At 42.4% G+C, this 25,222-nt stretch overlaps 1 protein-coding gene across 1 annotated transcript; it reads right to left on the bottom strand.

The window, feature by feature from the left end:
- Positions 1-9,323: 9,323 nt before the first annotated feature.
- wdr13 (WD repeat domain 13) lies at positions 9,324-23,502 on the bottom strand. The gene is made up of 10 exons (XM_036532228.1): positions 23,450-23,502; positions 16,530-16,619; positions 16,008-16,239; positions 15,370-15,479; positions 14,734-14,864; positions 14,310-14,617; positions 12,324-12,504; positions 11,023-11,164; positions 10,317-10,435; positions 9,324-9,910 (listed from the first exon to the last, which is right to left on the bottom strand). Exons 2-10 carry the CDS (start codon positions 16,568-16,570, stop codon positions 9,726-9,728), a joined length of 1,449 nt encoding a protein of 482 aa, XP_036388121.1. The 5' UTR covers positions 16,571-16,619; positions 23,450-23,502; the 3' UTR covers positions 9,324-9,725.
- Between the last annotated feature and the right edge of the window lie 1,720 nt (positions 23,503-25,222).

The raw sequence follows: 25,222 nt of genomic DNA, 5'->3' as shown, positions 1-25,222 counted from the left end.
TTGCATCAAGACTGAAGCCATAAAGGATACATGTTACATCAGTTTCCATTTCATATTCAAAGGAGTTAGCAATACATTTCATTAACATGTGTAATCTGACTACGAATTCAAAAGGACTAAGACCGTTCAGGGGCAGAATTGAGTTTATAAATTTATGAGTGTCTAGATAAATTTATCATTTAAGGCTGCAGCACTTTCAGTTACGATAAAGTTATGATCAAGATCAATGAGAACAACACAGGTAACTTCATTATGCTTATGCTTTTTTTTCATGTGTAAAGAGTACTGAACATTGGCGAGGGGTATATTATTGCATCCAGAGTTTCTAGACTGAGACATAATGGTTGCCATTTGAGGTTTTCCCAGGTGCACGTGTAGTGTAATTGATTTGGAAGGGAATAATCCAAGATACTTGGCTGTAAGTGCCAGCTGCTTGGCTTTTTGGAGAGTGCTTGTGTATTTTTCATTCTGATTGGTTCATTTTGCCAACAAATATTGAATGTTACTGTATCCAGGGTGGAGAAACCGTTTTGAGTGCGGCGGACAGGGGTCACCAAATGTAGATAACAGACCTAGAATAGCATTTACATTTACTAGTGGCTATGAATCCCATCAAACACTGAGGGAGCCAGTCCTATCTTTTAATATCAATCTGAAACATGCAAACAATATCCAAAAGCCATAAGTGTCTTGGGTCTAAAAACAGACAATGTTCATTATGCGTGTAAATGCGTCATCAGTATCGCTATGACTCTGTGGGTGCTTGGTGCGCGGTTTTTTTTCGGACGCTCGGGCAGGCACTTTGATCCAGGACTAACTCACAAAACAAAGCTACAAAATTGCATGTGACAAGGCCACACACCGAAAAAAAAAACAGACCAGCCTTAAATATATTAATCCATCTCATTTAGTTGCTTCAAAAGCAAAATCACCCTCCTGTTGAAGGAGGAATTGGAGGGGATAAAGTAAAAGAGCTGAACAGGTGTGGTTCAACCAACAGCTGTGCGATCTGCCAAACCTTTGACGTCCGCTCTTCCTGCTCAGTAGTACACGTGTTAGCGCCAGGCTGTGCCATGCTGGAGTACAGTACCGCATCTGTTACTGTGGAGGGGAGACTAATTTGGCAGCGTTCCTTCCCCCTGCAATTTTTGGTTGGGATTCAAGTCTCGCTGTTAAAAAAACGGGTCTCTGCAGCTACTTTACAATGCCCTGGCTACACCCTCTGACTGCAACAGACCCCGACTGCTGAACAGTTAGATGTTATGTTCACGTTGCCTTAAATGGCTTGCTGCACGACAGTGGGCAATCCATTTAAGGCAACGTGAACATAACATCTTTGCTGGTAATAGTTACCTCTTTTGTAATAATTGAAATGTGAGAGGTAAAAAGCTTGAATGCACCAATATGTTAACTAAAGATGGTGTGTTAGCAAAGTTATAACTGCCACTTTGCAAGTAGGTTTAATCCAATCACTTATGAGTTGAGAGAACTAGGATGTGTAAAAAAGCCAGGAGAGTGACATGGATTTTACATGATCAATGTGGGATTGGGATTAAAGGTCAATTGAAGGAATAGAAGTGAATAATGTATCATCAATTTACAGTTTTTTTACAACCGTTTTCAAACTTCACCATGGCCACTTTCTCAAAACTCTTAACACAGTGTGCTTAACAACCATGCATATGAGCACATCAGTTAATCTTTCGTGCAAAATGCACTACAACCTCCAAAACACTTCATAATTCATGCAAAAGTCATTTGCGCTGCAATAACTATAGCAAATGCTCTCTCCCAGCAAGACTACTTTGTCACTCAAAATACTATGGACTAAAAAACAGAAACAACCGGAAGCATTGCAAAATGCATATATTATGTGTTGCCGTATCCTCTGTTTTTTCATAGATTAGTGCTGCATTGCAAAAAAAGTAAAGTTTACAGTACATATTGTAATACCAAACATAAATCTGAAATGCTACAATATGCCTCATGACTGCTCTATGCTTCAATTTTTGAGGTATACTATAGTACAACAAAAAGTCTGCAAATGCTTTTCATTTCTACAGTACAGTAAGTGAAACAACAACACATGATACACTAGATGTCTGCGTAGCCCTAATGCTGATCCATGGCGTCCTCTGTATTTTGGGTCATATTTTTATGAATTTCACATTTACTGCAACATTCTCCCTTGCCTTGAACCTTTAGAAAAAAAGCATATCATATCCCCCTACAATCCCCCACGCCCCATAAAATATTTGAAGCCAAGCAGCTATCATGACACCAAAAACAAACTTTTTGATCTGTTGTTTTGCCTGTCACAATACTGTAGATACCACTATTGGGTGTGGTAAATTTACTGTAGTTGCATTCTTGGGTCACTTTCTCTTACTGATAGCCCATGACTTACATATACAGCAGTAATAGTGGAAAAATCTCCTCAGCGACAACTACATCTATATTTTGCCGTTATACATGCACATTTCAATGCAAATATGACCACTTTTGCATAGATGGTAACAAGGCTGCAAGCAAAAAACTGAATAAAACTTCTGCTAAAATCAAAATAATCTTAATAAATTTTGTTAGGTTTTGAACTGAAAGTTAGCTGTTTTGAACAGAGTATCTGAATGTCTGCAAAATTTGCTGTAGTTGTACAGAATTTTGCTGGTGGTGAGCATTGACTGAGAGAGGTATTCATGAATTTTGGAAGAAGTGGTGATTGAATGCATTTTGTATCAAAGCAATGCAAAAGTACACACAGTTTAGTTCACATAGTCTACTGATATGGTGAATGTGTTAAGTGTTTTGAAAAAGTGGACATGGTATTGAGACACGTGTGACAATGATTGTTAAAAACTGTAAAGGAAAACCACTAAAACATATCCTCTATGCCACAGTCTTAATTCTGCTCAGTCCTGATTGGACAAACAGTGGTTTGTCACAAAGTGCTCCAACAATACGCCCTGATCTCTGACTTCAGAGTCACTTTGTTTACCTTTTTACAATTCTGCTTATAATGTGAATCCTATTCTTGTTCTTCTCGAGAAGAATTCTCGAGTTGTAGACTGCTTAGCTGATTGCCTGTACCCTGGCATCTGGAGAGTGTACTTGAGGTCAGTACACCTCTGTGCTATGTTTGTATGTGTGCGTGTGTGTGTGTGTGTACGTGTGTGTACGTGTGTGTGTGTGTGTGTGTGTGTGTGTGTGTGGGTGGGTGTGTGTGTGTATGTGGATGTGTGTGTGTGTGTGTGTTCATGTGCATTCATGTCTGCCTTTGCTGCTCTATTACAGATAAAAGCTCTGCTTGCAAATGTTATTCCTAGAAGAGAACATGATTGGAAGGCAGGTACCGCCCATGAAGAGGAGTGGCTTACAGGGGTCACAGCTAAAATGTGTCTCTGATAGGCCGGAAGGCAGTTCGGGGCTGGTGGCTTGCAGTCATTGTGCTGGGTACCATCCAGGTTAAGTCATTTTGCAAGCAGTTTGGACAAATCAGAATTAAAAGCAATACTGTTATCATTATCTGTCCTCTACAGGCTCATGACTACCATGACAGCTCTGTTGCCTTCCTGAACTTGGAGTGTTGAGAGTATTGTGGTCCTGAGTCAGGCCATTAATCAGCACATGTATGGCCTGTAGGAACTCTTGTTTGACCATCTATCCTTGTCCCATATGCTTATGTTGTTTTCCTCCCAGACTGTCCATCTATAATCCTGACGGAGGCTTCATATGTGTGGTATCAGCCGAAAGAATAAGCTTCTAAAGTTGTCTCTAAGCAGATGGACTGGTCTTCTTACTGGTGCCAAGAATATGATAAACGGTAAGCTATAATTGATTGAGCTGAAGAAAGGCTATTGTATTCCTTTGTATGGTACTGATTTCTCCCACACAACCTCTTAATCGGTGTGTTAATCACCTCCTTACTTGTTATTTGGCTTTGATATTAGTCACATTTCTCAAGATGTTTGCTGCAGAAAGGAGCACGACACATTAGAACGTTGTTAACGGCCAAATGGAAAGTGAGTTGCCAATGGCAGATATGCAGCAATGAGAACAGCAGACGTAATGAAAGTACAACAGCAGACATACAGTTAAGCACAACAGCATACATACAGTTAAGCACAACAGCAGAGATACAGTTAGAAAGAAGAACAACAGACACACAACACAATGCATAAAAGTGTGCTGTCAGAAAATAGAACATGCCACATGATAAATAAAAAATGTCTAGACTCGACGTTTTCACAAAGACCAGACGTCTATGACGCTATGCTTTTTAATAATTAAAATGCAGAGCTTACCTAGCATAAACAGAATATTTAATAATTATGGAATTGTGGAGAGAGATGAACACAGATGCTTTACACCGATGCCCCGATTCTCATTGCAAGGCACCAGCCAATGCGTATTCCAGGAGAGAATTTCAAGACACCTGCCAGCTGTGGAGCCAGCCTTATGAACCAATTTGTTCATTTTGTTAGCATCCCCTCAATCCTCCTTCTCTACACAAAATGTGACCCCAGCTGCTAAATTGATGCACAACATTTTACAATAAACATAAAAATGTGAAAAAAAATGTCCTGTCCACTATGCAGCACTTCCATTTACAGTTCACTCCAGTTTGTGATCAGTCACTATACCTACAAACGTATACAAATACACTGACATCCACACTGACATCATCAACATTAATGGGTCCAACAAGGTACTCTTTAAACTTGCAGCTCATTCCCAAGATTTATTGTTTAACCCCTTAAACATTATTTTCACATGGCGGTGTGAACTAATATGTAATTTCTGGATGCTCTACGGTCCTCTGTTAAAGTGCCTCCCACAGCAGATGAATCATCTGAGAACTAATCACAGCACTGCCCCACGAGAGCCCCTGCATTACGAGCCAAATCAGCAATGCTTTGCTAATGTAAACTCCATTTGCACTAATATTATTTAGTCCAATTAATGTAATGGTTGGGGTATCTTTCTTTTGCGCTCTCTCTCTCTGTCTATCTCTTTTTATCTCAACTCATTCTCACAATCAATTTCACCTTTTAAATCTTGTCTTAAAACTGACTTTCATAGCCTGTCTTTTAAGGAAGCACTGTTATGCCTTTTCATTGTTTTCATGTTTTGACTTTTTTTTTAATCATTCCTTGTATTACCATTCGTTGTTGGTATTATATGCTTCATTTCTTCACTGTAAAGAATTTTGTCTTATTATTAGTGTTATTAATTTCATTTAAATGATCATTTTCAAATAGCTTTGAGATTGTGCTGTAATGAAAAGCACTGTCCAAATTAAAATGCATTTTATTGAATGTAAATATTGTTATTATTAGTGTGACAGCAGATGCCCCTCAAAGCTGGTAGTGGGAGGTGCAGCTGTGTGCTGGCCAATCTCCCACTGGATGCCGACATCAGAAGGGCTCACTGAGGAGCCAGGGGAGCCCTCCCCAAACCCGGAGCTCTTACTATGAGCTGCGAAGGGCCCGCCCCGTGGGCTGCTGGGAAACAGCATGGGGCGGCAGCACGCCTGCGGGGGCCCACGGCGCGCCCAGCAGTCGCTACACGATGGAGGGCGGGCGGGCGCGTGCCACGCCATATGGGACAGGCTCTTAAACACAGCGGATCAGAGCCCCACAGCGGAGCCTGCTGTGGGGCTCCGCAGGTCTGGGCAGGAGCTGCACTGCAGCTGTGCTCCACAGGGCCACACACTCACACTACATTACATTCTGTCACTTAGCAGACATTCTTATCCAGAGCGATGTACAACGTCAGAGTACGTTTAACCCCACACTCACATCCAGGGGGCCGCACTCTTATCCAGAGCTACATACAAGACGTAAGCGCATTTAAATGTACATTTACCTTATTGACATTCAGCGTACGCTCTTATCCAAAACAACTTCCCTAAGACAAGTGCAAAGTGTAACCAACAAAACAGCACAAAACATTGTGCAAACAAGAGCTGCCTTGTACCTACCCTCCGCAGGACCACAGGCTCCCTGACTTTCCTGTTTTTTGTCACCAGTGAAGCACACAACGAGCACTTGCAGTGTGATCACGTACAGAATGTTAGAGCACAACTGGCAAATATGTCAAGGAAATGTGAAATGAGTGATTATGGTTTATTTGTATGAAGGATTTGTCTGGCCGTTGATTTCTCAGGGCACTCTGTTGTTCCATTCTGATTCTGATTCTGATTGCGGGCCAATCTTGCCAGCAAAGGACTGCAATTAAGAACCTAATCCTTAATCAGAACCTTAACCACCTCAGAATTATGCATTACTTACTTAAATGTTTCATGTATTCCATTGCCTCTGACATGAACTGACAACCTCCAATGTTGCCATTCACTTTTGAGCACTATCCTACCAACAGTCAGGGGACACAGGTAGTTATGAATAAAATATCTTTATTCCAGGAAATGAATAATGTGTTTGCCTGCCTTTGGCCTTCAATGGCTGCTTAAATGCGTGAGACTGTTTGCTAATATCTGGTACAAACCTAGAGGTTTTGTTCTCCACTCCTCCTTTAAAGCAGTAGTAAGCCCCATCACTGAAGAGGGCCACCTTGGCCTTGCCTAATTCTGCGTTCCAATTCATCCTGAACATGTCATGTCAGGTTGAGGTCAGGGCTCTGATGCTATTTTCTTTAAACCACACAAAGTCACACCTATCAGTCTATCAGTCAGTTGGGATATAGTGTGTAAAGACAAATGACTCCATGTACAGAGTAGCTACCAACCTGCAAAAGAAGAACAAGGCAGGACTCTGTGGGATCACTGCAATCAATGCTCTTCTGATGCATTTCATTACTTTGTTCATCGAATCATTCATCTTCTTCAAGCTCCACCTACCTCTCACCTGATGTTAATTTGTTATGCACATTTGTACATTACAACAATAGGAGTCTACTGGAATTGGAGTAATCAGAATAAAAATCAGCTGGAAGGAAGAATCAGGGAGAAAGATACAACATGTCTGGATCTAACTGTGGATTAATGCCAATTGTATCCAAAGTGACACATGGATGTGCTGATCAAAGCGGTGTGTTCTTCCTCCAAAATGACAGGTTGACTGAAAGCAGAGGTCTGCAACCTTTCATACCCATGGACTGAATAATTCACTCTACACCAGGGCTACTCAGATCATTAGGGTGCTTTCATAACTCATGTGGTTATTCTTCTTAACTGGAAAAATAATGCTATGCATTAATGCTAACAGTTTAAACATTTCTGCCCAGAAAAACCTGATGCTCCCACAGCATTATAGCTGTTATTTTGCCTAAATAAACACTTCTAATTCACAGCCTGCTATGGGTTATCAAATCCAATACTACTGCCCAAAAAGCACGTACTTCTTTCAGACAGTATGGGAGTACATTCCATGGCCATGAGCTCTGTGTTGCTGGAAATGATTTGAACAATGTATCGATTTCAGTGTCACACCTACTCCTCTCGGCGACAGAAAACAGTTCAGGACTGGAATCCATTTTGACAGATTTATTAGAGCTCTTGTTATTGTGTGACAGTGCTACAAGATCTGTTAACAGGATGAAACAGTCAGACACCCACAGCATTGAAGCACTGTATAATGTCTGCCGTGCACATTGGATAACACAAGCTGTGAACAGAATCACTTAGAAGGCCACTGATACAAGCAAATTTAAAATATTCACACGTGTCTTCATTTAGGACTTCAATAACACGCTTTTATTTCCTACTCTTACTGGTACAAGAAATGAGGCTCAAATACTGCACCTGTATTTGCTCCATCTTTTCAAAAATATAACATGATTATTATTTTATATTTTATCTTAATTTATATTTCCACTGGCTCCTTAAAACCTTATTTTATTATCACCTGATTCGACAAAATTAAAAATATGCCTGACCATCAGAGCCAGGTGAGGTGTGATATAATGTATTGGTTCAGGAAGAGTTGTATTTGCACAAAAATCTGGTTTATTTTAGGATTGCTGAATATTTTAACATTAACCAGGGGCACTGTCTATACCTCTACCCAATTCCCAGTGACAATTCACATGCTATACACTAAATTTAGAAAAATCTGCTGTTTTATGCCTGAGTGAACATGAATGTTGCTAGTTACACCCAGATCCTGTACAAAGGACCACTTGAGTGAAAGACCTGCTCCCCCTAGTGGCCATCTTTGCCATGGCCCTAATGTGACCCTGGCTTCACCAAAGGAAGAAGTCATCGGTCATAATTACTAATAACATATTAATGCCAATGAAGCACATCTGAACAGGGTACATGTGAGAGCAATCTCCTGATGGCTGTGTTATGATATGGCAAAGTAGGCTGTTTAAAACAAACGTGAAGAAGGATTTATGATGTTGCATGTACAAGTACACATCCACCACGAAGAACATTCATTCAGTTGTGCATTTTAAACCGACCTACCACCATCATGCCCTTTTTCTGTTCTTGAAATGTACTTAAGAATCAGTTTTTGGCATGTACCATTTCTCCTTACTTTGTGACTTGACAGTTATGTTCAAGTCATCCTAACACCTTGCTTTATGGAATTCAATAATCTGTCCTTTTTTTATATAACAAAGCTAATTTCAGGCTGAGAATTCCTTTCCAAGAAAAAGAAGAGCTGTATGACCGCCACTGTATAAACTTACTACGCAGTACTCTTTATTCATAGTGAACAAAGCCAGGCGTCAGTTTTCTTTAAGTGGACTTGTTCAAGCCAAGTCAGTTTTGAAAATAACTTAAATCTCTCAGATATGCTGAATTCTACATCACAGCTCATATAATTAAACACAGGACACAATGTAAACACATCATACTTAAGTAGTGGAATTTATAATATATTAATGCATGTAATGTGTCATAAATATACAGTAGTTAAGCGGTCAGCCAGTATGAATTGGTTGGGTGCTCCCTTGAAAAATGAGGCAAAGGTCCCACCGTGCTGTTCGGGATAAATCATTATGGCTCTCTCTCTCTAAATGAGGCACATGTCTCGCTGTGATATTCTGGGATCAGTTGTTATGGATCTCTCTAAATGAGGCACAGGTCCCACTGTGGTGTTCTGGGATCAGTTGTTGTGGATCTCTCTAAATGAGGCACAGGTCCCATTGTGCTATTCTGGGATGAGTTGTTATGGATCTCTCTCTAAATGAGGCACAGGTCCCAAGGGGCTGATCTGGGATCAGCTGTTATGGATCTTTGATGCTCACAGGTACTGGACTGTCTGATAGACATCCTGCCTGCATCAATGGGGAGCAGCAGAGTGGGAGCTTTCACCTCAGGGACGGATGGCTGCAGCACCAAGGCCTACACATGGCCGTGATCTTTATGCAAACGATTTGGGTGATGGTTCGTTCACTTTATTTTTGCCTGCTTCCAACTGACATGGGGCTGTAGAGCAGGGCTCTTCAACTCTTACCATTGAAGGTCAGAACCCATACATGAATAATTTAGTGAACTGGATTCGGCTGAGGCCTTTTGCCCCACGCGCATTTAAAGTCTGGGACAGAGACCTACAAACCCACTGGACTGTGATCCAGCAGTGACCAAAGCTGAAGAGACCTGCTCTGCATCAGCAGCTCCCTTCTGGGATGCCCCTTTCCTGGTTTAACACTGAAGCGGGGCCTTCTGACGCTGTGGGGATGGTGGTACTAAAGGAGAGGGCAGGAAGCAGGCAGGCAGGCGGCGAGATGGTAGTCGGGAGCAGTTCGGCGGGTGGGGGTCACTTCTGCTCCCGCCTCCAGATGATGACCATGCCGGTGGTGTCCGCCGAGGCCAGCAGGCTCTCGTCGCAGTTGAAGCTGACATCCAGCACCGGCCCGCTGTGGCCCTGCAGCTTGTTGACTATGGCCTTGGTGTTCCGCTCCACGTCGAAAAAGTACACACACGCGTCCTCGCTGCCAGTCACTGCAGAGAAGATGGGGGAGTATGAAGGGGAAGAAGGGAGGGTTCTCACGAACTGATAAAAAAGATGCGGTCAATTCCAAAAAACTCGTTTTTTCTTACATATGGGACTAGTATTAAAAAGGAATATGTTGCACTCATCCTAAAAAGATGGTATGTAGGGAGAGTGCTGAGTTCACATTAAGTCCTGCATTTTTGAGTTTAAAAAAATTATGCTCATATCCCTAAGGGTAAGTGGCCACTGAAGAACTGCTTTTGAAAGCGGCATTTCAATTTTGTGTGTTAATACACAGACAACTTGATTATAATGACAATGCTTACAGCATCTGCTATGCAAATAAAAAACAGTTATACATATTCAGACTGACTAGCAGCGCTCTAGAGAGCAGTGTGTCAGGGTAGGCCTTACCCACGCAGGCCCCCTGCCTGAAGGACATGAGAGGGCAGAAGATGCTGTGTAGTGGCTGAGAACCATGCTGGATGGGGAAGCTCCTCTTCAGCTGCAAGGTGCCCTCATTGTCCACCACCCTGTAAAACATTTACACACCCGCATGTTGCTTTAGTGTTATATCCACACATCACTACCATTGGATCCACACCTTACAATTTGACCCACAATGCATTTCACTACAACCAAACTGTCAATGCATCAGTGTAATATGACCCACACACAGCTGTGCTATAATCTCACACAATGCTGTAATATATCCTACACAGCTGGAATATGACCCACATGCTATGGCAGTATTACCCACCCACTGCTCTAACATGACCCACATGCTATGGCAGTATGACCCACACACAGCTGTGCTATAATCTCACACAATGCTGTAATATATCCTACACAGCTGGAATATGACCCACATGGAGCAGCAGTATGACCCACCCACTGCTCTAACATGACCCACATGCTATGGCAGTATGACCCACACACAGCTGTGCTATAATCTCACACAATGCTGTAATACTGACCCACACATTGCTATAGTATGACCCACACACAGCAGTAATATGACCTGCAATGCAACAGCAGTATGACCCACTCACAACCGTAGTATGACCCGACACACAGCAGTAATAGGGCCCACCCACGCAGCAGTTTGCGGGTGACCCACCTGTAGAGCAGTAGCTTGTTGACGCAGGCGTTGACCAGCAGGGAGGGGTCCCGGGCCTCCCTGCTGATCCAGGAGCGGGCAGAGATGCTGGAGATGGAGCTGCCCTCACTCACCACCAGACGCTTGGCTTTGGTCAGTTTCCCTACAGGAGGAGAGGGAGCGCGGTCATCTTCCACAGCACTGCGCACATCACCAACAGTGTTACAGATACCCTCATTGAGACAGCACTGAGACAGAGATAGGAGAGAACACCAACACACTCTCGAGGGTGAATTTTTATTGGTTTTTTTTTTTTTCTGTCAAGGCGTAGTGTTTATTTATAGTATGAGAGCTAATTTATTTTAATGGCAGGCGCTCTTCAGAAACAAATGGGTCTCCATGGTAACCACCCACTCAAGACAGGATTCACCTTTACCTGTTCTATTTATGGCTTGCCCATTCAAGACAACACCACAGAGCAAAACAAACATATTTATATGCTGAAAGACATTAAAAATGCAACACTTCTATAAATGTGCTCCTGTGCACACAGGTATAAATCAGAACATTATGGTTCAGCACATATTTACTTATTTATTTATCATTTTCGCTGAGCAATTTACACAGCTCACGATTTTTTTTTTTATTCAACTGCGTATTTATGAGGCGATATGGGCTTCCACAATGGTACGACAGCACTGGCCCACCTGGGAACTGAATCAGCAGCCTTTTAGGTTACAAGCCCTTCTCCTTCACGACAGCGGCTTATGTCAAGTGTATGCATTTGCCCAAGAGCCCTTGCGTCTGGGACACATTCTGAGCTGCTCGCAGCTTTTATAAGGACTGGAGCGTGAGGGACACAAAGTACTGCTGGATGGTAATGCAGGACACACATGACACATTGTGACAACATCGTGCACTTTTTCATGAAAATACCTCTACCTGTCACATAATATTACTCACAAATCATATACAACCCATATGAACACATTTTGTCCTATTTGTTAAATATTTAAAACATTACGTTACTGTATTTTTAATGCATTTCAGAGCAACATGAATGGCCCGGTGTGTATTTTTACCCATGCTGCAATGCTGTTTCCCCGTTTGAAGCTGTTAAGTGTGTGGAGGGCCTGTTCTGCATATTCAGTGTCCCGAATCTCGCTCAGCGCTAACAAACGCAGGGCCACGTCGTGAGCAAGCACGAAGGTCGCTTCACTTGCACGGCTCAGTGAGACCCCAGCCGATCCCCTGAGCCAGCCTTCACGGTAAAGCAAGACCCCCATGGTTCCCGGTGATGTACTCCTTCATCCCGACTGTACCTGTGGCCATGTCGAACAGGAAGGAGAAGATGCTCCCGCGATCATCGCCAGCCCACAGGATCCGGCCGGGCGCGTCAAAGGACAGGGATAGTACCCGGCCCGTGAGCTTGCTGGAGCCCCCCTTCACCTTCTTCCCTGTGGAGATGTTCACCACCTGCAGGATGTGCTTGCTGTTCCCCACCTGCAGGGGGCAACGGTGAGAGGGGTCAGAGGCACTGTATGAAGTGACAGACACTCATCATCGATTTTTTTTTTTTTTAATTTTCCTCCTTTTATAATCTCTCTAATGACCACCGCCATCCTCATGTAATACTTCATTGCTTAACTCTCCTGTATCAATGGAATTAACCTGATTCATACTGGTGCTAAACTCGGTGCACTCCTGTTCCCCAAGCCTTTCCTACTCTCCCTTACTGGGTGGGAAGGAGAGGTGGGAATAGGGGTGTCACGAGAACTGAGACTTTGGTACCAAGTCGATGCCAAAATTCTGAAAACGTGACGGTACTCGTTTTTCTACAGTACCGTAGGTACCGGTGCTTCGGTACCAAGTCGATGCCAAAATTCTGAAAACGTGACGGTACTCGTTTTTCTACAGTACCGTAGGTACCTGGGATGCAGCTGCAGCAACTGCTCCGCCTCGACTTGTCGAAAACAAAAACAGTAAGAGTCGTGTATGGAAGTAGCCTACTTTGCCTTCGAGGCGGGTCATCAGGGAGTAATGATAAATTCGCAAAAACCAGTATAAAAATGGTGCCATCGAACTTTTCAGACGAAAGGAGTAAACACTTCCAACTCACCTCAAAGCAACTCAAAGCACATAAAAGATAGACATCCAGATTTATTCAAAGAATTCAAGGTGAGTGAGTTTCAATTCATGTTAACGTTACATTAACAACGTATCCAAAGTGTTATCCTTGTTATCCTTATCCTGAAATACACGTTACCATTATTTTTGTTTGAGACAGCTGGCATATTGCTGTGTAGCCAACTATGTTCCATACGACGTTTGCAATGGATAAACGCTAAAGGCTACCGTGTTTAGGCTAACATAATGTTATTGTAGCCAGTAGCAGGCTACCGTCCTTACCGTTCAGTCTGTGCCATCTGTCATCAAAATATAACGGTAGCGTTTTAAATAAATATTTCCGGACTAATGATCTGTCACCATGTCATTTAAACTACTGCTTGCACTCTGAGTATATACATGCGTGTGTGTCTGTGTGTGTGTGTGTGTGTGTGTGTGTGTGAGTGTGTGTTAGCACATTGTGTGTGCAGCTATACCTGATAACTGAAATCTCATAATTTTCCTTTCACAGTATCAGCCAAATGTCAACCAGGAGCAAGTCAACAAACACATACACAGCCAACCATATCAGAAGCTTTTCAGAGACACATATTATATTATATTATTATATATAGGCCTATTTATTATTTCCATATTTTTTCATGCCTTGGCCAGGTACTGCAATTGAAATGCTGTGCCATCATAAAAAGTTGATTGTTTGTAACAAAGCACAGTATTGTTTGTTTTTAATACTTGAAGGCTACATGCCACTGTTCTTTTTTGTAATGTTAATAGTTGTTTCTTTTTATTTATTACTTGAGGGCTACATGCCACTGTTGTTGTTTTCTGTAATGTTCCAATGTTTTTAATAAAGAAGCGTATGTTGAAGTACATGGGATTTATTGTTTTGTTTTTGTTTTTTTTTTTTAACGTGGTATTGAATTGGGTATCGAGAATCGCGGAATTTCACTGGCATTGGTATTGACTAGTAAATTTCTGGTGTCGTGACATGCCTAGGTGGGAACAGACACAGGTAACAGAAGTATTTAGCAAGAAGACTCAACGCTGATTTCCTTTTTTCCCCACAAACGATTCACATATTTGACCATTATAATTCCACTGTAAGAGTATTATAATCCTCACATAGTACTACAGTGCTTCACTATTTAAAACTCAACCATTTCCGTTAAAACCCCACTCACCACAGTCAGGTTGTTGTTCATTGGCTGGAAGGTGCAGCAGAGCAGCTCGCTGGCGTCGGGGTCGCCCACCTCCCGGATGCAGCGGCCGTCCTCCGTGTTCCAGATGCGCAGCGTGCCATCCTGGGACGTGGAGACGATGATGTCGTTGCTGAGGGACCAGGCGAAGTCGGTGACGGGCCCCGCGTGCCCCCGCAGGGTGACCTTGACGCTGGGCGGGGCCGGGGACAGGGCCATGATGGACAGGGTGCCGTCCAGCGAACAACAGGCCAGCAGGTGCTTGTCGTCATTGGCGAACTGCAGCCGCGGGACTGAGGGGAGGCAGGGGGCAAAAAAGCAGACAAGCAGGTCATGTTAGCCCCCCCTCGCCGCCGCTGCTGAGGGTTAGAGAAAGCCGCGCGCTCACGGCATGAGCCTATTCCCTCACCGGCCGAGTCCACGTGCTGATCGAAGATGTGGTGCATGCCGGCGAAGGCGTAGTTCTCGCTCAGGGTGGTGTCTCCGGCCATGGCGCGGCTGGCCTCCGCCACAGAGGTGGGCACCAGGCTGCCAGGGGGCCTGCAGACAGGAGCACAGACCCACCCATTCACTCCAAGCTCCTTTAGTATTTCTTAACAGACTAGTGCAGAGGGTGAATGACATTAGGGTAAAGTACATTAAGGTAAAATAACAATGGGGCACAGCTATTAATGCAGTGAACCAAGCCCTTCAGAAACTACAAACATCGATTCAGACCAGCAGTCAATTACGAGATGAGGCTGTCCATCTCCAACATTAACTACCAGATGATGTGCTGGCCATGTTGGGTTGCAGTGTCACACAGTGCTGAGGAGCAGGTACTGTAATCCAAAGGTTCGACTCCCAGGTGGGCTGTTATACCCTTGGTAGTTAAGGTGCTTAACCCAAATTACTTCAGTAATTTTCCAGCTATATAAATGGATGACACGTAAAAACCGTAAGCTGTGTAAATCTCTCTGGCTGAGCATAATGCGGTGTAATGTTGCGTGTAGGCGGTGAGACTGTGGCAGAGAGCACAGCCACAGTGGGCTGGTACAGGGGCTACCTCTCATCGTAGACAGCCCTGTTCATCTGGGCCTGCAGCTGGTAGGAGCCTCGGCTGACGGATCGGCGGTGCCCCCGTGCACCCTGGGCCCTGGGATCCTCCTCAAAATCCTGAAAGGGGGGAGGGGGGGGGGGGCGGTGGGAGAGACCCAAGGGGGAAGTGAGGGCGGCAGAGAGGTACAGCGGTTAGAGCTGGGCCTAGAGGTTGCAGGTTCGATTTCTATGTGTGGCTGTGCACCCTTGAGCACCCTTAACATGAATTACTCGTGATTTTTCAGCTGTACGAATGGATGACGTGCAAAAAAATGCAAGCTGTGCAAGCTGACCGGGAGGCCGTCTTCTAGGAAAACATGTAACGTAATGAGAGAGGGCCTGGCACAGACCGTGCTGGACAAACACACACCTGGGGTTTTGGGACAAAGGAAGGAATTATTAAGAGGATGTGATTTCATGAGAACGTTACTGTATAATGTAACACTGTTTGTTAAATACATATTGCGTAATTAGTAAAAACGAGACGGGAGGAACTTCTTCAGTCGAGCGAACGGGAGACGTTTCGTGCCAGAGCGCACGGGGGAGTGTCTGAGAGGTAAGAGGTCAGAGGTGAAGTTCCCTGCCCTGCCTGCGAGGGGGCCTGACCTCCATGCGGTCCAGCGTGGTGCGGGAGCTGCGCACGCTGCTGGCGCGGAAGCTGCTCTGCTCAGACAGCGGCCCGTAGCGCAGGCCCAGCAGCTGGCCGCGCAGCCTCAGGTACTGTCTGCGCAGACCGGGCTCAAAGCCACACTTGGCATTCTCTCTGAGCAGCTGGCTGCGTCGCCGGATGTACTGCGTGCGGAACTGGGGGAAGTTGGGCGTGCGGTAAGCGTTGTACCTGCGGAGAGGTGAGGGGTGAAGGGTGGGGGGGGGGGAGGAGGGGTGGGAGACCAAAACACAAAATGCTCTGTCAGTGGAGGACAGGGTCTGCAGAAGCGAAGACAGTTTTTGCACTGTCAGAAGAGCGACGTAAACTAATCTGCTTGCAATTAAGGCAATGGCAGGATGAAGTTTCTACGCACGAGAATGACTTTATGGAGAATAAAGATGGAGAGTATGGAGTGTCAGTATTATGGAGAGTACTGACACTACTGTGACAGCATGCAGCGTGGTAGTTTTGAGGCCCACCTTGCGTCCACTGCCAATACCTGCTGCCAGACTGCAGCCATTCCACACGCGCTCAGTGAGAGAGGAGGCCAGGGCCGATGGCAGGTGACTCTGGGGAAAACACGACAGGGTCAGAGTTAGTGGAATACTAACGACATAATCATAGTAAACCTGTAATAAGATCAGTTTCATCAATGCATCAATACCCATACTGGGATGGAAGAAAATAACGGTTTCCTATCAACATCAAAATTACCACACTACAACAGAAGGCTACAGATGAAAAAATAACTTCAGCAAATGCCAAATTAGAGAATGTGTGTTCTACATTCTTGTAATCTAACATGATGTGAGTGCACATGTGCACATTTGAATGTGTGCAAATTATTTTAAACTTGAAAAATGTTAAACAAATCAATTTCGTCAAGTTAAATGGAAAACTAGTTTGGCTGACTAAAACAGTGGTCCTTATTACTGATGCAGGGTTGCTATCTTACTAAGCAGCAGTAATCAGTCAAGACGTTCTGACAACAGCAACAGGGTAATCCCAACTATGACGTTTGGCTGCCTGGTGATGTTATTACTAAATAAAAAAACAATCACAGAAAAAAAAAAATCAAATAATCACGTAATTTTGACACCAAACAAATTCTGATGAGGAACTGAAACAAACACAGTTTGAAGCTACTATCACAGAAAACACATTTTCATACAGAAATGATTTTCCCTCTAAGTAGCCTATAACATGACTTATGGCAGCTGATACTGGTGATTATTACAGACCAAACTCTTCATCCCAGTGATGGCTAGTAAGAACACGTCAACACAAGGGATACAAAACACAGTCTCTCACACACATTCCCGCTACATTATCTATAATCGTAATTACAACCTTTGTAAATTGTATCTAACTGCAAGGCATTGTGCAAGAAGCAATTATTGTACTCTAGGATGTCATTTTTATTTGTAACTTAATTGCATCTCATTAGCCATTTGGTGATTTATTCCCTTCTTCTTCCCTACTTACTCGCTGAGAAAACTGAGAAGCACAGTTAAAAATAAAGTCAATTTTGTCGGCTAAACCTTGCCATATTTCCTGAGCTGTTATTTTCAAAAAGTACAAATTGCGTCAACGCGTGGGTGTTACTTCCATTTTCTTATTCTACTCTTAATTGAATCTCATTAGCAAACCAGTGACTGGGTTGCTAATGTCCTCCCAGTTAGGAGTAAAAGAAGCTAATTGCCAACCTTAATGTATTATTTTTAGCTTTGGTTTGGTTTTCAGAGTAACTGATAAAAATACATCCTTTACCAGCCTTTGGTCCACTTGATAATTATGATAGTCAAGCTCAGTTTGACTGTTCACACACCGCTGTGTCCTCATTTCAAGTTTTCTAGTGATATCACTCTTCAAAATGAGCATTTAGCTGCTACAGAAAAAAAGAAAAAGAAAAATCCCTGACAGGGGAACATTTAAAGACAACATTCACATCAGCTGAATACAAATTTCAGGAAAAATCCATTAGCAACTCTGATGTCTGGTTACAAGCACTGATCCAATGCTGAAGTACTTGGATTGGCTCTGGTAAGTTACTGTAATATGTGTCTGTGCAATTAATAAATTAATAAATTACACTCGATACAAGCACCTGTACAGCAGCAAAATCTTGTTAATTACGTTTTGGGGTCATCCTGCATATCTCTGCTAATGTTAACTTCATCAAAAATGAATCTGAACAATCACATTTTTTGAAAATAACAAATCTTATTTCATTTCAATCACTAGTGTACAGTAATACGATGACGAGTAAATGCTGAGAAGCAAAGGGCCGACGGAGACAGGAAGAAAATGGTGAATTTTTCTGAGCAATGGAAAAGAAAACAGGCAGAGAGCGATGACAGAACCGAGAGGGCGACGAGGCTCGAACAACACGGCACAGACAGCAGAGCAGACGGCTCAGACGAAAATCCCTGCCTTAGACAAACCCTAGGAGACCAGAGGGCGGTCAGCATTTATGTCACTCAGTAAAGTGAAAAATGGCTCAAAAAGAGGCAGTTATGACTAAACATGCATTTGTCACTTGGAAAGAAAATCAAGTTAAGCTATGAGACAGAAGGACTCGGATGAATGTGTGTGTTTTTCAGAAAAGACCCTGGGGTTGAGAGGTGTAACGACAGGGAAAGAGGAGTGAGGGGATCAACTGCAGAAACACCACCTCCTAATGTCAGGATGAGAAGGGTTAAGAGTGTTACAAAGAAAAGAATTCTAATACACAAACTGCCAAACCCAAGTCTGCAGAGACGTGCCCCCCGGTGTGCTAAGACCTTCGGACACCCTGCAGAACTTGGCAAATGCTGCGAAAATGTCAGGCAGCCGCCTGTGTACCTAGTGAGGCCCTGCTTGGTTTTGAAAGATTCAAGGTGCTTTCACACTTGGCTCATTCGGGGAGGGGGGGGGATTTTCAGGACACGAGTTTGCTTAGCCCCACAAATTGGTTTGTTTAGTTACGTGTGAAAGATTTCTTAGAAGTCAGATGCATACCAAAAAATGGACTTAATTTGCTTGCACAAGGTGGTCTGTGGTCCTCTTCAAACTGGGGCTTGGGTACTGGGTAGTGGGAATTTATTCCATTTGACAGTCTAAGTTGACACAACTGAGAAACATTCTTAATATACAACAGTTGCTAAATGGAAGACTTGTCAATAATGGCATAATCAATAAGTATTAATATAGTAAAAATAAGATCTAGTAATACATTTTATGATTTGAACAACTTAAAATCACTGTGGTAATGAATCTAAATGTAGTATGTAAACATATAGTATCTAAAAGCAGTATCTAAAAGCAGTATGTGAACTCTGTACTGCCTAAATTCTTGGTTTTCCCTACACTGACAGATGACTCATTAAAGTTGCAGAAATGTAATGAACCTGCAGTGAGCAGCATTCACATTGCCCTGCATTCTCCCAGACTCCCTTGCTTTCAACAGCATGGATTACAGCATGGTTTATAGCTATTTCCAGGACCTTCCAGAAATTTTTGTGTACAGGTAACTTAGCCACTCTGATCTACATGATGGTACATCTGGTGTGGAGCATTTCCTTAGCTCAGCCGACTGGTGATTGCCATTTTGATCAAGTTTGGAATGACGGCAGCCACATTCTGTTGACGGTGGAATTAGCAGAACAGTTTTAACAGCTGCTGTATAATCTGGAAATAAGTCACAGCATGACGATATCAGGCTGTGGGAGAGGAAAATGCAAGCACTCACAGCTAAGGTCTGTGGTGCAGAGGGCTGGGACAGGTGTATATGGCGGATTAAGGAAAAGGCCATGGGCACCATCTTGTTAAAGATAATGCTGAAAGATTCAAGAACTATCCATGTGAAACATTTTAGCTTGTGTAGTGAGGAGGAAGCACTGTGATTCCAAAACAAAATCACCCATTTTTGGTCTTTACTTTTACATTTTTCAACATCTACCAAAAACATTGCCTTGTACCCCAATTTTTCTTTTGTCAGCAAGTCTTAAAATGAAAGTTCACCAATGCACTCATGAAAAGCACCCCACTGCCACCCCCCAATCCCCCAACTTCTTAGTAAATCCTTGATGGATCTGATGTCCAGCATGCTGGGAAAAAACTGCTTCCATATTAGTCATTAATACTTGCAATTCCAACAGTGTCTTCTCTATGGGAACAGCTCTCAAAGTCAAAAACCATGAAGAGATAGCCTGAATATGCCATGTCCTGCTTTCATACAAATAAAAAGCACAAAACAACAAAAACAATGATTCACTACATATAGCAATTTTGACACATTTTTGGTGACAGCAGTATGTCACATCTTTTTTTGAAATTTCATATTTTTGCTAGCAGATTGCTCAATAGGTATACATAGCAATCTAAATACCATTCTGTCATTCTCATTAGCTAACTAATCAGTAATAGAAGATGAACAATCTTTCTTGAGAAGTTAAATCCATAATGTAGCAAGCTAATTAACATTATACCTTCTGAACTGGTTATCCACCCATTCAGTTCAAGTATGGGGTTAGTTGCAGACAATGCTGAAATATGAAGTGGGATAGTTTATGATGTCCATCCAGTCTTTCTTTGGAAAAAAAAATCACTGTACCATCTCTCTGAAGACTGCTCTTGTATCCATAAATCTGAGTCATAGCTATCCAGCATTATAAAGTACACAAATTTTTAAGTGCATAAAATGTCTCAGTGCCCCCTGCTGTGATATTAGTCACCAACACCAAAATGGTGCAAGCCAAAGAGCATTATTCATTAGTCCTTAGCCATTTTATGCGGTTGTCCTGCATGTGAATGCTAGCCAGCCAATTTTCTAGCAAGAAATGTTTTGTATTTTATCCGCTGTTCCATGCGATTGGTCGTTGTGGTGCTGTTCACAGAAGTGCTGAGAGTGCTGAACGTTCATGAAATTTGCTATTCAGCCAGCCAGCCTATGTTCAACTTCTGAGTCATGAATATTAGCTAGTTTACATAACGCCTTATCAGAACCACTGGGTAAGGTAACATGATGTCAGCTTACATGGTTTTTTAAGTTACAACCCTTTTTGAATCCACCTCCACAACAAGATGAAGTAACAATCATCCAACACGGTTGTGAACCATGTTTTAAAGCGAAGTCTGAGATAGAACACTCAGAACCACGCTCGTTCCCATTAAGCACTTATAGAAGAGGGTGTGGATTGGGACCAAGATGAAGATAAAAACAGAAAACTCTCTTCTTTTTGCAATTAAAATCAACCACAGGAGCAGTTTGTGGCACTGTTTATAGTGGGGTGAGGTAAGCTTTTATGGTAGGTTTCGTAAAGGAATCATGCACCACCTGCACTTACTAAGGAGGCCAAAGCCTGATTTGCAGAGAAGCTGTGAGGAAGCTTGATATTACTGTGTAAAATCAGAAGCCTACTTCTCCTCTGCACTTTCATCTGCCCAAGCAGCTAAAAGGCATTCAGTTTCTGTTTCCTTCCATTCCAAATCCAAACTAGTTTCACCATTTTCACCCCCCCCCCCCCCAACTTAACAAAAACTATTGCCCTTGTGCCCAACGGAGATGTTGAAGTCAAATTGTGCTCTACGGGAATTATGGCAAAATCGATCACTTGCATACAGATCAGGGATAATGTACAGTCGTTTCTTATTTTACAAATGGCCGAATGACATTTTCAAGGGTTGTATACAATTAAATGCATAAAAATGCCTTATATTGTTATCTTTTTCAGTTGGAACATACAAAAATGAAAAATACATATTTGAATTCACACAGAAAATGGTGAAACTGACTTGCTGTTTCATTTTTATTTTTTTGCTGTTTTGAAAATCTAAAATGTCACTGACCCAAATAAGAAATAGCTACCATCTAACCACCAACTATCTTCTTATTTTACAAATAAATAGACATTATGAATAACATTTCCCCTGAATGTTAGACTAAGGAAGATAAATGCTACAAGTGAATATGCTGAATTAATGCACTAAAACTTGACAATAATCTTGTGCAATGTATGTACCTCAAATGACAAGGGACACCTTATGTATCATGTTCTCAGATTTCTGAAAATTTCATCTTCTGATATTTCACTGGAGATTACATACCTAAGTATTATAAAAGAACGCATTTAAAAAAAAAAAATATTGTATCTTACCACGACAGGTTACCTATGAATAGTACGTTTGAATCTCCACATGCTAAAAGGGCTCAGGATGTCCTGAGAACTTGTCAAATTAACGGTATCGAAGCATCATCATTAAAACCTGCACAAATTCGAGACATGACATGTCAGACAGATACTGGTATGCATCATTGTATTCATCAGATTGTTTCATATTAATTGGCGATATTTAAACCGTTTATGCATGTCTGCCTTGCTGGAGAAAAAACGTGAATCTTGCTATAAACGTCTACGGTCGTTTATACAAGGATATAACAGCTACGTTTTACATACATAGTGAAATCACATTTTATTTATTATCGAGATGGCAAGAAACTTGACTGGTGCTCACAAGCCGCATAAATCGTCCACAAGGAAGTGCTTTAAAGAACGATTTTCTAGGTTCAACAACAATGACACTACCCAGGCTAAGCACATCAGCTAGCTACCTACGGTGGCTGACACACCCCTTCTCCTGTCACATTTGACAATGCAATACATTTGATTGTATTTTGATTATGGATCAAGACAAATGTGCGCACAAGTGATCACTGTGACTACAACAGCTCACCAGTCTGTTATCTTAGCTAGCTAATTAGCTGAGGCTAGCTGCAGAAAATCACCACGCTGTTTGCTAGCTAGCTGGCTGACCAATACTTGACACATTATTCAACTTAAGGGAAAATAAGTTTACAAAGGAGGTTCAGCAAACGATTTTATTTCACAGGTTTTACAGTGCAGAATGTGGCAAGTTAGCTAAATAACGGTAGTTACACGTAATGACAAGCAAGGTAAAACAGTTAGCTACCCAGCGATGTCTCCATAGCTTCCAAAGGAATCATTCGCCATCTTTTCTAATTGGCTGCTAACGCTGTTAGCTTGCTGGCTAAGTTACCCGGCCTATGACTGCACAACGCTGTAACCGAACGCATTTGTATTACGCAGTTAGTTAGCTGCTGTAATAAGGATGAATTAAGCAAGCATTATAGTAAATTAGCCATAAGCAAGTTACGTGTGCCCGTCACATTTGTCTCCCATACAGCCTGACAGCCGTTGACAACCAGCTACGCCTCCTTCCACGGTCAAACACTGCACTAACAAGCCAGCTAGTACCTTTTCTCCATTAAATACGGGTACAAAGGCCCTTACAAGCCAGAATGCATCGGTTTCACATTCTGCGTTTTCCTTATTCTCCTTTGCCATAAGCGTTTTTTAACACCATACATTAAAAAGAGCACTTTCACCCGGCGACTTACCTTCCTCAACCTCTCCCAAATCCACCACAGCAAGTCGCCTTCCGCAAACCGATATGTCATGTGACATCTGTCTGTGCAGCCAGGCTGCAATCGTGATGTTTTAGAGCGTCATGCCACAGAGACGCTGATGTTACGTACGTCTGTGCAGATTCGATGATCTTGCTACACTGGATCGGCTAATATGCTTCAACTCGTGAGTGAAAAACCAGCCAGATGATATTGACATTGGAAAATCTGCGCAGAATCTGCACAGCAACTGCGCATCTTGTCGCCCCGAAACGCGATAGTAAAGATGCGGAGAGCCCACTGTACCGGCTGCCACGAAGATCAAATGACTCAGCGCCGAGACTGCGCAGCACACCCCGAATTCAGTGGCTTAATTTCGGGGTATCATTTGAAGGTGCCCAAATTGCCTGGCTGTGGTTGGTCATAATGACTTTATTTATTCAGATTGCAAAAACGTAGCACAAACCTTTCGTTAGTCAGTGTTACAACAGGCGAACGGATCTTGTTTTTGCAGATTTTATAAACATTTAAAGTGTAATACAACTGCCAGTTTTTTCATACACCAACTAGTTTCCTATAGCATTGGAACTGAAATATTAATGCATGCATGAATGAAACTTATATCCTCCCTACTGAAACGATTGGGGCTCACGATAGCCTATTTCAGCATTCAGCCACCTAACATAAAAATGCGGCGCTATGGATGGTAGCTGTTTTGCTCGCTTATTATGTTATTAAAATACTTACCTAATTTCGTTTAATATAAGATTGGCTTCTTTGTTACAATTGCTGTAGGGGTGGAACAAGATGCACGGACAGTGCTATCACATTTTTCTGGATGAATTAGGCCTTGGAACACCAAGTCCGATACCAATTTATTGTCCGAAAATGCGAAAATATTCCTACTCTAAACATGACACAAGAATCCTTCACACCAAATCCGACACTAAAACTCCTGTGCTTCAAATCTGCCTAAACTCTTGCTGCGCTGATTGTGATGTCATCAAATGCTCACTGATCTCGTTGTGATTGACCTAAAAGCATACTGTGGGATTAAACTGCAGGTGTTACAGGTGAAGAGGTCACAGTCTGTTCAGTGTGAATGTGCAGGCACTCCATCTCAGCGGATGGTGAAAGAATGCAGATGAATGTTACTGTTAAATCTTTTGGTACTGATTTGATGACTGCCTGAAGCCAACTGCTTGGAGTGCTTACTGCACATAATGCCATAATCTAATAATTTCTATAGTAATCATCAATACATAACACAAATGCTCCACAAATATTATTCCAATGAAAATGTTAAGTGCAAATGTAAAAACTGGGGGAAATGATCATGATTGAAGATGATGAAAGGAGGTTTATCATCATAAAAATGAAAAACATCTTGGGTAAAACTGAATTAAGTCTAACAGGTATATGTTGTAAAAACAAGACAGTTGAATAACTGTAATTCATGTTGAGGACTTACTGTAATATTGAAATGTACAATAAATGGTGGCATTAGTCAAAATGAATTACAAAGGCATTACAATGAATTATCTTGCTGTCATTTCTGTAAGCAGAACTTATTCTCTGTAAAGAAATCTAATTTTCCCTCTGCTATCCCCCCTGTTTGAAACAAAAATATATTTCTATTAATATAATATTGGTAAAAAGCAAATCCATTGCAACTGTACAATATACAAAATCAGTCCATGTGACATTTTAAACAGTCTATTAGATTTTAGAAAACATATGCATTAGATGCAATTTTTCAGGTGTATG

The sequence above is a fragment of the Megalops cyprinoides genome, chromosome 6, assembly GCF_013368585.1.
Source record: "Megalops cyprinoides isolate fMegCyp1 chromosome 6, fMegCyp1.pri, whole genome shotgun sequence".
Lineage (NCBI taxonomy): Eukaryota > Metazoa > Chordata > Actinopteri > Elopiformes > Megalopidae > Megalops > Megalops cyprinoides.
The sequence above is the reverse complement of the archived record's forward strand: the minus strand, read 5'-3'. Positions and strand labels throughout refer to the sequence as shown.

Excerpts from the sequence above, each read along its gene's own strand:
- wdr13 (XM_036532228.1), bottom strand. The coding sequence starts at position 16,570 with ATGGCTGCAGTCTGGCAGCAGGTATTGGCAGTGGACGCAAG. Across the intron at positions 11,165-12,323 it reads CCTGTTCGACATGGCCACAG|GGAAACTGACCAAAGCCAAG; the intron begins GTACAGTCGGGA and ends CTCCTCCTGTAG. Across the intron at positions 10,436-11,022 it reads AACAAGCTACTGCTCTACAG|GGTGGTGGACAATGAGGGCA; the intron begins GTGGGTCACCCG and ends AATGTTTTACAG.